A 13,876-nucleotide genomic window follows, 5' to 3' on the forward strand; every position below is an offset into this window, starting at 1 on the left:
GTGCACATGATTCTTCCAGTCCATCCTACTTCTAACACAACGACATGGTACCCTTTTGTCATTAGCTCATCTAATTTCACATTATTTTTGTCTTTCATTGTGCAAATGCCAGCTGTATGTTGTACTGTGCGCAGTAACCAATAGAGCTACAAAAACTGTCTTACGGTACTCTATTTCTCTAAAGAATGTAAGAATTATTACATATTATGATGTTTCTTGTGATAATTGTACTTGGAAAGTCGTGTTTCCTCCTTGAGAGGCCTAATGACTATAATCTCACATCCTGACAGTGATTAATTCCATCATTTTCTTTTGTTTTAATTGGATTGGGGGTCATTTGTTTTTGTCCCCTTGCATACATCAGGAGCTCTGGGCCTCCATGTGTGTGCACACATGAATGTCAGCATTACTAGGCTGTGGAAATGCACCTTCCGCAATGCATTGAATGAATAGATGATTGAATGAATGAATGAGTTCATGCCCCCCAGTTTAACATGATAATTCATAAACGATGAATGTTATACTATAAGTCACCATATTAAAGGAGCATGTAATGTGGACAAACTATTTTGTATCTAGTGACCAATGATGCACCAGATCAATTTAAAAAAAGTGACTCTGATTTGCCTATGTAATATCCCATTGACATGTCTGCCACCTGCGGTTAGTAGGTGCTGTATTGATGAAGGATGAGAATCAGGTGTTCTTCAGTAAGTAAGACAAACCTTTTCCATGGAAAATATGTATTAAATCAGAGAAATATCCTTTTATTTTCTGCTTATTTCACAACGCTTAGTGTGGCCGTACCTCTACACACGTCAGCACACAGGGTTTTGTATGCGTTTAACTGCAAAAGAGAAAGAGAGTGAGTGAGACACGTGGTTGAGCGATGTACAGGGACTGAACATTTGGTGGTTTTGAAGTTACGTGTAGCTTGACGTGTTCTTGTATGTCATTTTCTTTCATTTCCAAAGCCTTGATCTGATACCCATCAAGTCCAACACTGCTTGTGTATATTAAACCTAGATTTTAATGTACCAGTCTTCTTAATTTGTAAGAGTGGAACTTTGGTGATATTTTTTTCTACAACATTCCTTATATCTGAGAAGTTTAATAAGCTTTATCAGCCTAATTCAGCTTGGGACTCCGACGAGGGTGGTCGCATCTCCCGGCGCCGGCTAATGTCACTCATTTCCCCTTCTGCGGGGGCGGTGCAGTTTTAGCTGCGGCCCACGTTCTTCCCCCCAAGCTGACGGCGGCGCATCTCAGGGTTGCTGTGTGGCCTTCACCCACTTGCCTCAATTCGGATAACGGACTTCTTCAAACTTAGTGCACATAAACAATGTCAAATGTGTATGTGCTGTTTTTAATTCTGATGTGTGCCATTATTACAGTAAACAAGTAATAATTGTGGACTAATTGCTGTCTGAGGTAACTGGAGTGTAAACATAATTTCTCCACTGTGAGATCAATAAAGTATATTTCATCTTAATTCCTGTTTTCATATATAATGTATTGTGTGACTCTTTACTGCTTAATATGTAACTTGTCCAAACCTCACCAGTGCTCAGCTATTTTACACTCTGTCACACTGAGAGTCAACCATCTGTTCTCTCCGTTGGTCACTCTCTAGGCGGATCTCTCTGGCCACCCCTAAGCAGCTATTCAAAACCTCCAACATGACTCAGCGATGGCAGCGACGTGAGATCTCCAACTTTGAGTACCTCATTTTCTTGAACACCATAGCTGGTGAGGATTACACCCAACACTAGTCAATCAGGTCTTCTTTAATTTTGGGATTACAGAAATCATTTTGACTACTTGTCAGGGTGGTATTAATCCTTGGTTTTGGAGAAGCCCAGGTATTCACTCTCTAAAATGCAGTGAGTGAATAATAGGGGCAGCGTCATAGTCAAGACTGTGTGGTAGTGTCCCGTCATATCTGCGAACACCGTCATAAATCAGGCAAAGAGAACTCCCCAGACCACAGATACTTTTTAATGATTCCAGTGAAAAATTATGACAAATATTCCTTAATTTGGTAATCTGTGCATAATCCCTGAGCATTGGCAGCTCTGATCAGCACAGTATTGCTGAGGTTATGATGATCATCGACTGAAGCTGTAATCTTTTTTATTTTATATTATGCTGAGTCAAAACACCTGTTAAATACTTATATATGTAACTGGCTATAAAGTAATTTTAACATTAAGACATAGCAGTCATGGAAATGGTTAAGAAGTGATTCCAGTTGTGTGAACCAGCAAACATTTTCGCTGCACAATAATTTAAGCCTTGATGATGATTAATGATACACAGCCATGGATTTGTTAAACATTTAGAGCTGTGTAAAATGTCTTTGATCCATCAAGGTTTTCTCCTGGTTTTTAACTTTGAAGGAGCAGATATATTTAACTTCAGTTATCAACATCATTTAATCCTGACACAGCTTGTTTGAGATCTCTGTGCCTATGTAACAGAAATACACTGCTTTACTTTTCAGGCCACCACCCCACACTCGGTGAGAATGCGTAGTGCTCTCCTAGGTCTCCCTGTTGACAGTAATACTATCCATGTACTTATTATATTATCATCAGAATAATTTGTTTTATTTACATAAAGGGACAGGACATCCTATTCTACTCAAAACTTGGAGGAAGAAAATAATAAAATGATATAATAAAATAAATCACTGTTCAAAAAGTGAAGAATATTTTATTAATTTTATGTCATATCTCCCACCCCCAGTGGATAGATGGATAAGAGTTCACCCCCAAATCTAACACTATAACTCAAAAACAATAAATGCTGTTATCTTTGTCTTAACCAAAATAAAAGGGCATCAAATGGAGACCAGTGTTTTCTCATTTGGTGAACTCTGATGTACCAGATCGATCAGAAAGGCATCTTTATTTAGTGCATGTAATATTTGATAGAGGTATCTGCCATCTGATGGATGGTTAGCGGATGCTGGATCGATGATGGATTAGCAACCGGTTGAAAAAACGATGAATGATGTCAATAACAGAGACACCATTTCTGTGTGGAAATAGATTCAGTCAGAGAAATATACTTATTTGGGGCATTTTTAACAGCAGTAATGTTCTAAAATGCAAATGACACAATCACAAATCCTCATAATGCTGCAAAGATTTTGAATCAAAATGATATACAGATGCTTCTTCCTAATTTATTTGTCTATCTCAACATCCGTATGTATTGCTTTGAAGTTACACGTAGCTTCATAGGAACTTGCTCATTTCTTTAATTTCCAAGCCCACGTTCTTCTCCCTTATGATCCTTTCACTTTCTCCCGCTCTTCCCATCTTTTGCAGTTTGTCATTCTCTCTTCTCACGTTCTTTCCACCAGGCCGCACCTATAATGACCTGAATCAATACCCCGTCTTCCCCTGGGTTATCACCAACTATGATTCAGAGGAACTTGACTTGACTCTGCCCAGCAACTTCAGAGATCTGTCCAAGGTGAGACATGCAAATCAGATTCTGTCCTCTGGTCTTGCTAACATTACCCTCTCTGCCTGAGGAGGAAGGATGGCAGCAGAAATAGAAGAGACGTGTGTGTGTGTGTGTGAGAGATTCTCTAAATCAGTTTGGTGGCTGTGTAATTGTCATTGATCATAGTTTAGTGAACCACCTCTTTAATCACTGCTGTTTGATTGTTATCTTTACAGTGCTGTAAGTGCTGTCTTTCTCCATCAATTGCTCACTGATTTGTTGGTTTCCTAAAGCCCCAGTCACACTAAGGAAACATAAGAGGCACTGGTTCTATGCGTTCATGTTAGTTTGTGTCCGACAAAACTAATTTTCTCATCCGCAAAATGTGCACTTTGTCAGCTGATGTCCATCTGAAACTTTTGCCGTGTTCAAAACTTTAAGCAGATATCAGGTGGAGACCTTTGCCACTGTTAGGAATAACCCTCCCCCCCCCCCCCCCCCAAAAAAAAAAAAAAATTTGTCATATCGGCAAGGGGCATGCAGCTGCCCCCCCATTTCCCGACTTAGATAAACCCCTGTCATATATGTAGTTAATGTTGGCAAGCTAATGATACCTGCTAATTAATGTTCATAGGACTAACACAAAAATTATTCATTCATTTTCTGTACTCACCTATTCCAGTTAAGGCTCACGGGGTGGGAGGGTGGAGCCTGTTCCAGGGGTCACTGGCTGAGAGGTCATGCATTCCCTGGACAGGCTGCAGGCTGGCAGTCTAATTCAGTAATTGTAAAAAAAATAAAAAAATTATAAACTAAAATGCAAAGCATAGATGTCGTGGTACAGTTAATTGTACTAACAAACCATTTGTTAATGATGAACTAACTAAATTAAAGTCGTATTTATGCTAAAAGGTTCAGGCAAGACAAACACGGTCAAATCCACAGCAGCTAACAGCTATTGCTAGCAGCCACTGCTGGCAGGGCCCTGGTCCCATTGGCACACACTAGCTGTCACTCAAAGTGGCTAGGCGTGTAATTATTCATAACTCTATGACTTAAAATAGCTTAAACTAATGACTTATATAAAAATTCACCCCTATCACGAATGGAGAAAATAGCAAAAGATACCAAGGCTGTGGACATGTTTATTTCTGCTGCAAAGTTGAAGATTTTAACATACATGTGTATGTGGAGTGACTCAGTTTAGGAGCCAGCCTCATGTGGCCATTCAAGGAACTGCATGTTTTGGCGCTTCTGCATGGGCTTCATTTTTCAGCACTTTGAGTTCTTTCGATTAAGGCAGTGTTGCTGCTGCTTAACAGGTGTACAAGTTTCACATTCACCCTTTGGGACCTGCAGTTTCAAGATTATTCATGAGTTTCTGCCCAATAATTCAAAGATTGTAGTTAAATTGCTTCAAGTTTAATCTTCCTCAACACCACGGGAAGTGAAAAAATACTTCCTTGCAGCTGCAGGAATCCAGTGATTTGGCTGAAAACAATGAAACCTGCCCTAAGATGCTCCTGGATACATAAATTCACAGTCTCATGCCGCAGAAACAACTTAAAACATTCTCCCCCATAAGCATTCACTCGAAAGCTCACATATATCAGCCATGAACCCACACACTCAGTAAAGGGGGGAAAAAAGTCACAACACTCCAAATTCTGCCTGTTTCTCTCATTGCACTGAATATCAGTCCTGGTTAATGGTGTCCAGTGGTGGGAGGACAGAGGATTACTTTTAGTGTACGATGACTAAGCGACTGTCTGACGGCTGGAACCAAAATGTCTGAATAAATCAGCTGTGGAAAGAAATAGGCTAATGTTAATGGACACGGGATACGTTGGAGGAAATGCACTTCAGAGTTGCACTTAAAGGTATGCATTCAGCCGACGGGGGCCATCCGCGTGCGTGCACACTGACGCCCAGATGGATTACAGCATTCTAGAGAGGCACTGCACCTATTCAAACATTCAAGAAGACGTCCACCACGCTGAAAAGGGGGGTAGAGAAAAAAATTACAGTTTGTTCGTGTTAATCCAACGCATTCTGACATGTAAACATACACACCATCCTGTTGTATGGATTCAAACTCCCCAGCAGTCAACCCCGTGTCTCTGAGGCTTCCTTGGGTCTTGTTTTCACCTCCTCTCCCTCTTTTTATTACTCCCACTGCAGCTTTCCAGTACGAAGCTGCATAATTTCTCGGTTTGTCTGGCTTCATGTTGCCCAGTAGGATGAAATGTGACAGTCGTACGTGCAACACAGGGACACAAACACGCCGCCTTTCTTCACTTTACCAGCTCGTTTGCGCCTCCCGTCTGACCCGCGGCAACATCGTATGGACAGCTCAGCCTCTGAGCTCAGTCGAGCCTTGCAGCCCCAGGGACAAAGTCAGTGAAGAGAAGCTGGGGGGAAAGATGAGAAATAGAACAACAGAGAGCAGGAAAAAATTAAATAACATCATTAGCTGCCACCCCTAAACTCCTTTCTCTTTGTTGAGAGGAGGAGCAGAGACAAAGAGAGAAAGGCAGAGGAGAGCAGGGCAATTTTTTTTTATTACGTCTGTTTTTATTCATGCTGTTGACACGCATGTGATATCAGTGTATGACCAGTGGACCGTGGTAGACGACAGTGTCTGGAAAAGGGCACACAGCGCTGTGCACTCGACCAAGTCAACCCCACCCCCTCTATTTTGCACCACAATTGTTTAATCCTAATATTTTCTGACCTCCTCGGTTAGGTTGGTGCTGCATCTCTGTCTGAATTGTTTTTTATGCTCTCGTGTTTCTTCTTCTGTTTGTCTCCCTCATCTTTCTCACTCTCCATGTCTCCGATATCCCCCTCTTATGTCACATTGGTGGGAGTCTCTTAAGGAAACGGGTCATCTGAGAGGCCTCACATGATGCCAAATTGCCGTGTGTGTGTGTGTGTGTGTGTGTGTGTGTGTGTGTGTGTGTGTGTGTGTGTGTGTGTGTGTGTGTGTGTGTGTGTGTGTGTGTGTGTGTGTGTGTGTGTGTGTGTGTGTAAAACACACTGTCATCATCCCCACCACAGCAAAGGCCACACAGAATTTATGTTTCCTTCTGCCAGAGCCATTCTGACCTCAGGGACTTTCTTATCATAAACTCTAACCTCAACCTGACATCAAACACCAACCTCAGCGATAACATTGTAGTCATGATAAGTACACGCCACAACCAACTGTATGCGTTGTAACTTATGCTTATTTTTTCCGTTCAGTTTTGCACAGTCAAATTTCCATACACACTGCATTTGTTCTGCATATGAAGAGCTGTTGCATAAATACACTTGTTCACCTGGGTACAGTGATTACCTAAATTATGGTTTGATCAGGTGTCCAACAACATACCAACATTGTTGGACACCTGAACAAACCATAATTTAGGTAATTCACAATAATGTGCAGATAACAGATACAATGAGAATTTGAGTCATTCTTCTGCCTTTGTGTTGTAACCTATTAGATAAGCTAATGGTCTATTGATTTCACAGTAATACTCTGGCTGGTCCCCGGCTCCTCCGCTAGGGCGGAGAAGAGGCTCTCAGGCACACACTGGCAAAAACAAAGGCAGAAATCTGCCTGGTGACGTCACATACAGGAAGTGGGGACATTTATTTTTTTTTTGCTGTTCTGGTTTAAAAAACACACACACAACAGTTGGGCTAAAAACTATTTATGAATCAAATTTTATGCAGCGAAAAATAAACAGGAATAAAATGAGCAGAGAGGAGGAGGGAACCTGTCATGTGAGCCAATCAAAAGCACTTAGTGCTGAGAGGTCTCAGCCAATGAAATAAAGTAACTCACTGCTGATTACCAGCCACCTTTTTTGCCCTAGTGAAGGAGGTGGGAACCAACTCGAATACATACCCCATAGGCTGTCTGCACTATTTTCACTGGTAAAACAGAAAATTATACATAAGCAAGGCTTTCAGAAAGCTCTTTTGGACTTTTGTTCTAATCAGCAGCCATCTTACTGTTGGGGATTTTCTCGCTGGCTGATCCTCAGCAAACTGACTGGAAATGGACTTCAGTTTTAAATGTCATTTTAAAAGATGCCTTCACTGAACAGAGAGTTGCTACGACAGCTTGCAAGCTGCCCTCACACAGTGCTCGACCTACTTTTTTTTTTAAATTGGGTTTTTTTTTTTTTTTTTTTGCCTGTTCTCGACCTGTACCCAGATGGGCGGGCTGTTGCCTTGTGCGTGGATCAGTAGCGCTAGGTGTTTGGTTGAAAACTGTTGCATTTGACATTTATTTGTGGGTGACCTGCTTGCGTTGTTTATCTGAAACAGTATGTGTCATATCAAAACTGTTTTGTCTGTGTGACGTGATAAGCAAAGAACCATATGCATTATGACACCTGTTGCCCCAGAGGAGATATGAAGTTATCAAATGGTGAGGACAGGGTCACGAGACATACTGCCCAAAAATACTTAATCTTTGGAAGCCTGTTATTGTTCCAAAAGCAATGTAACATTTTGTAATGCTAATAGTTCTTCACAAAACCGTTTGGGGTCCTATGGGAGTGATTTTTTTTTTTTTTTTTTTTTTTTTTTGTATCATTTCAAATGACTTGTGGTCTCAAAATGAAGTTAAAATTTACTGTGGGGAGTGTTTCTGGTAGTTTGGTGTATGGACAGTAACATCTTCCATAATTTGTGAAATCTGTTAATTTTCGTTATAGGTTTATATTGAGGTTTCCTGTTTTTGGACATTAAAGTGCTGTAAATATGTGAAGTTGCATCAGGAAAGACATCTGGCGTAAATCTTGTGCCAATATGGATACATACCAGATCTGTTGAAGACCAAAAACAGGATCAGCCAAAAGCCATTATATATTCTAAATACTCGTACAGAGGGATGACATGCCTGCTCAAATTAGATGGCCACATGGGTGGGAAGGTGGGTGGAGCCATACTCTACCCACTGCTGATCAATCCCAGGTTGTTAAGCCTATACGATTGGAAGGTAATATGCTACCTAGCTGTGCCACCTAATCCAGTTTTCTTAAAAAATAAAATAAAACACTAATCAGTATTTATGTTTAAAGGAAAAAACATCATTTGTAGTCAGACATCAAATGAAAAGAGTGCAAATGTATTCTCTTCAATTAACTGAACCTGATTGAAACAAAGTTGGCAAACCAGCATGTATGTATTGTTAGCTTGGTAGCTAAACCATAGGCTGCATTAGCTGTAAAGTACGTAACTTAAGTTATAGAAAATTAGACACAAAACTTGTAATACCACCTGTTTACAGTTAATGATTCCTTTTGTTGTTGCTGGTGTACTGCTATAGATTCATCTGTATGTCTAGCATTTATCTTTTCATGATGAATGCAGCTACTATATGATACAGTATCATATTTCACAGGAAAGATCAGAGTATCCACAGATAATTTGTCAAAAACTCAACACATTACAGTGATTGTTATGGCATCCTTTCAGTTTCATAAACATAACAATAAAATAGCAAAAAATGACATTATGGAATTCTGAGAATTTTTATTGATAGTAGAGATATGTTAGAAGTGTCATCCCAGTTATCGCTGTTAGCGCAATTCCGACAGATGATTTTTCAACTCTGAAGCTCTGAAAATGATTAGCGTTGCAGTTGCCAGTATTCACCAGTATGGTGTGATTGGTGTAGTCAGGAAAAAAAGAAAAACTCGGGAATGAAAACATTAATTCCAGATGATCATACATTATACATGAAGTAGGAAAAAAAAACTGTAAAACTGAAAAGTACAATCTGTAAATGTGAATTGAGAAAGATACGTATTACAGACTGCAGTCATGTCAACCACTGTATTACTTTTATTGTAGAAAATACCTTATTTCTGCTCGCAGATTTGCTCCAATCTTTCAAGAATATTTTCCTCTTCCTTTCTTGTGTTTCAGCTCTAATTCTTAGATATGTTTTTATGTTTTTATTTTTTTACATGGGGTGATATTTCCCCCTCCCCATTGGAAATCAGTTATTATCTGATTTGTCTGTAAAATGAGAGAACTGGTTTAAAAACACAACAAAACAAACACAACTCTTTTTTAAAAACACTGTACATCTTCAAATTACGGTAGTTGCATTTTTTCAAGTCATCAGCTAAAATCTAACAGATATTCAATTTTGCTGTACTATGATGAATGGACAAAAGAGAAAAAAAACATGTAAGTTGTGATAACTGCTTAAACTGTCTTTTTAATGCTGATCTAAAATAATTTACTTTTCAAATGAATTATATTTATGGTGAATTTTTCTTCACAGAATCTTTAAATTTGACGTGAAACGTCATCTCAGTCTCCGCTTTCAGTGTAGAACTGATAAAGACAGATGTATGTAAGTTTAATGCATGTAATGTTTACATGTTCAAAGCCCCAGCACATGCTTGTTGTGCTGCCATTCTCTAGTCTAATTAAAACTACAAGATTGATTCATTTATCTCGGTACTCATCAGTGCGCTTTTCTTTGCCACAACATATTAGGCCAATCTGTGGTGAAACGGCAGCAGGCACTCCATCAGCGCGCCGCTGGGTGCTCTGTTCTGATGTACGGCGCCGTCACCGCACCTCCGGTGCAACTACTGTAATCCACGAGCACTACGCCCCGCAGTAATTTACAGCAGTAAACAATGTCGGGCTCGTACTAACCAACAGCCCCCACACACACGATTCTCTCTGTCGCTGTGGCACTTTCAGCCTTTTTTTTATTTTATATGGCTCTTCTCCCTTTTCTTTTTTTAATGAGTCAACTGTTATTAGGGCTATAAATCAGACCAGTGGCTGTGATGTATAATTCACTGTGTGTACTCACCTACCCCCAGTGGCCCTGAGGAAGCCCACAGTGTATCACTGTCAGCAGACAGACGCAGAGTGTTGTGGCACGGGCTGTTACGTGTTCGCTCAAAGTAAATCCAATGCAGTAGATGAAAAAATACCCGCACTCAAATTCTCTGCACTGGCAACAGTGTAATGTTTGCACAATAAAAATGTAGATGGGTGGGTAACTGAGTGAGTCAGTCCATCCCAGCCAGCTTGTGCAGGCGATATCTCAAAAAGAATAAATGTTATTGTGTAGGTGGCCAATTAAAAGAATACGAGGACAAGCCCTATTGAAAAAGCTGTGCTAAATAGGACCTCAGTACATCACCAACTGATTCAAAGTAAATGCTTTGAAATATTCCTGTTGAATTTCACCCTCAAGCACTGAAAACTGTCGAAATACAAGTGAATATACTTGCATCGCCCTGCATACCATTCAACAAGGCTTCACCTCGTTGAATGGTATGTTCCAGCTTTCACCAAATTAAATATTTGTTCCATTGAAAGAATGTAAAAAGATTCATTATTTGTTTTATATAACGGCTAAAATAGATCCGTCATTTGGTAGTTTATTAATTGATAAACAACAGAAAAGAGACTTACATTTTGGTGTTCCACTGCTGCTCAAGTCCAAATTGTGACATATAGTCCAGTGATGCTGTGCACTGACTTTGGACTTCCATTAAAAAAAAGGGAAAAAAAAGACTTTGTGTAGTTCCTCAGTCCAGCCAAAAATCACATCCGTTTTTCATCTGAACAGCTCTTCATGCATCCAGACGGCTTGGATTTTATGTGTGTGTGTGTTACAAGAATTAGCAGCGCCAGTTAGCTCCAATCATGTCTTGGTAGAGTCATTGTCCCACCTGCGCACACACACGCAACCGGGTCGGCGCTTGTGCTTGCGTGTATTACCAAAAAAAGACTGTGTACATCCTCAGTGCAGCGAGCAAAAAAAAAATCACGTCAGAAATTAGTCCAGCTTTTCATTCTTTCTTCCTGCTAAGTACAGTGGATTTGTTTTGTGTGGGCGCTCGTGCATGTGCATGCATGTGTGGGCGCTCGTGCATGTGCATGCATGTGTGGGCGCGCATGCATGTACGTGTGAGAGCACGTGTGCGTGTGTGTGTGCGAGCACGCACGTGTGAAGAGTGCACACGCGTGCGTGTGTGCAGCGTGCAATGGTACTAAACATGTGGAACCAGTTTTGCATTCTAAATGTATGGGGTTAAAATTGTGTCATTAATATTTGTAAATGCACGCAGGGTGATCTACAAATAATCATTGATTTGCAAATGTGTTCAGATATCCACAAATGCAAATTTCATATTTGTAACTTGTAAATTGGTCTTTGCAAATAATGTTGTATTTGCAAATATAAAACTTAATTTGTAAAAAAAAAAAATTACATTTGTAAAACTGGAAATTGTATTTGTGAATTGAGTTTCAGCATTGTGGATCACCAGTTACACGCATTCATCGCTTTCCTCTGCGACGTAATTTTGAGACATTCTTTTCGCGAAATCCACACAGATCCACAAACAAATGCCTACTGATTCACAAATACACACTCACGCACACTGGATATCCACTAGATGGCAGTGTGGTTCCATTCATTGATGTGGCAAGCTGAAACTATATGCTCCCGGATGACTCTTTAATTGTGATCATTACTGAGTTTTTAAAATGCTTATCGCAAAGCGTTCTTTTTTTTTTTTTTTTACGACATCATGCAAGTTTTATAAGTCCGCGGACACTGATCTGTGTGTTACAGATACAAATCAGTTTCCTCGGATCCGCGGAGTTTCGAGGAGAATAAATGCCACTCAGAGCCTGGCTGTTGCAACAGTTGTCGTAAAGCGGGACTGGTTGGTTGCTGCGGTGACACTGTGTGGTTCCTGTGCGAAGCTTAGCTAAATGTAGCATGTGGACATCGCAAACCTTTAGAACTTTCACGTTTTTAAAGGAAGAATTTTGCAGCATGTCTGTGTCACGGAGCACGCACAGGCGCAATGCTGTTTAATACGCTTATTTGAACCACTGCGTTAAAGAGTACAACACTAACACCCCCACCCCCCTCCCCATGATGAAATCCGCGGACACATAATTTTAAAAAATAATTGACCTTGCAGACAATATCACCACATACATACCCATCCATCAGATGCCTCCGTAATGTGAAATGATTTATTCTGAAATGTCGGTCTTCTCTCATCCGGGAGCATATAGTTTCAGCTTGCCAGATCAATGAATGGAACCACACTGCCATCTAGTGGATATCCAGTGTGCGTGAGTGTGTATTTGTGAATCAGTAGGCATTTGTTTGTGGATCTGTGTGGATTTCGCAAAAAGAATGTCTCAAAATTACATCGCAGAGGAAAGCAATGAATGCGTGTAATTGGTGATCCACAAATGCTGACACTCTATTCCCAAATACAATTTCCAGTTTTACAAATGTAATTTTTTTTTTTTTTTTTTACAAATTAAGTTTTATATTTGCAAAGACCAATTTACAGGTTACAAATATGAAATTTGCATTTGTGGATATCTGAACATATTTGCAAATCAATGATTATTTGTAGATCACCCTGCGTGCATTTACAAATATTAATGAGACAATTTTAACCCCATATAAATGGAACCAAACTGTACTCTAAATGCAATGCAACACAAATGGGACAAATTAATCCATGTCATGTGACATACAAAGTACCAATCAAATGACACTCAGCCATTATATAAAGTTCACTGCTGTGTCCCGCTGCCGTCATCCTGCTCCAAGAAGAAATACTGCTCTAATTTAAAAAAGATCAATAAAATAATTAATGATGATGCAAATGTATAGGTGTCATATAAAACAAATGTTTTCCATTCTTGCAATCGAAAGAATATTTTCTTTTCTGACAGTGTTGAATGATATGTTCAAGTCATGCAAATATTTTTTACCGTTGCACTCATAAACATTCATTGATTCATGCACACTTACGTATGTGTTTGTGTGTGTGTGTGTATATATATATATATATATATATATATATATATATATATATATATATATATTCAGCTATCCATACAAAGTGGAACATATTGTAAAAATCCTGTGTGCATCTCTCCCTGCACATACTTATTATACGCAAACTCACCTCATTACAGCCACACAAAACAGTAGCCATATTGCAGATCAATATCAAAGCCAGGCCCTGGATGAGTCTTACTGTGACAAACACCCTATGATATGAAAACGATCCAATTGATCTATGCCCTCCTCAACCCTCATCCTCAAAAGGCCATCATTATATTACCATTGATCTGTGTGTGTGTGTATTTGTGGGGGGTGATGCACAGCCAGCAGAAGACTAATAAAAATTGAGCCAGCCTGAAAGTGATTTCTTTAAATGAGATTTTAAATAGTGTCCAAGTGCCACAGGCTTATTGGCTTTTCAGGAGCTATGGAAAATTAATGCATCGTTGCCATTTCTCTAGACTACAAATAGAGCTGGTGACCAGTGTATTACTTACAGATTAATAAAAGTAGAAATTAAAGGAACCCGCTGCTTGGGTATTGATATTCCTG

At 39.7% G+C, this 13,876-nt stretch overlaps 1 protein-coding gene across 9 annotated transcripts in view; it reads left to right on the plus strand.

Moving 5' to 3' along the window:
• The window catches only part of lrba (LPS responsive beige-like anchor protein), a 395,517-nt gene that overhangs the window by 267,109 nt on the left and 114,532 nt on the right, over positions 1-13,876 (plus strand). For all 9 annotated transcript variants that reach the window (XM_034188370.1, XM_034188371.1, XM_034188368.1 and 6 more), the window contains 2 exons: positions 1,634-1,749; positions 3,371-3,483. In XM_034188370.1, the coding sequence (XP_034044261.1) occupies positions 1,634-1,749; positions 3,371-3,483 (229 nt within the window). The remainder of the gene's footprint in view (positions 1-1,633; positions 1,750-3,370; positions 3,484-13,876) is intronic.

This window comes from Thalassophryne amazonica, chromosome 15 (assembly GCF_902500255.1).
Source record: "Thalassophryne amazonica chromosome 15, fThaAma1.1, whole genome shotgun sequence".
Lineage (NCBI taxonomy): Eukaryota > Metazoa > Chordata > Actinopteri > Batrachoidiformes > Batrachoididae > Thalassophryne > Thalassophryne amazonica.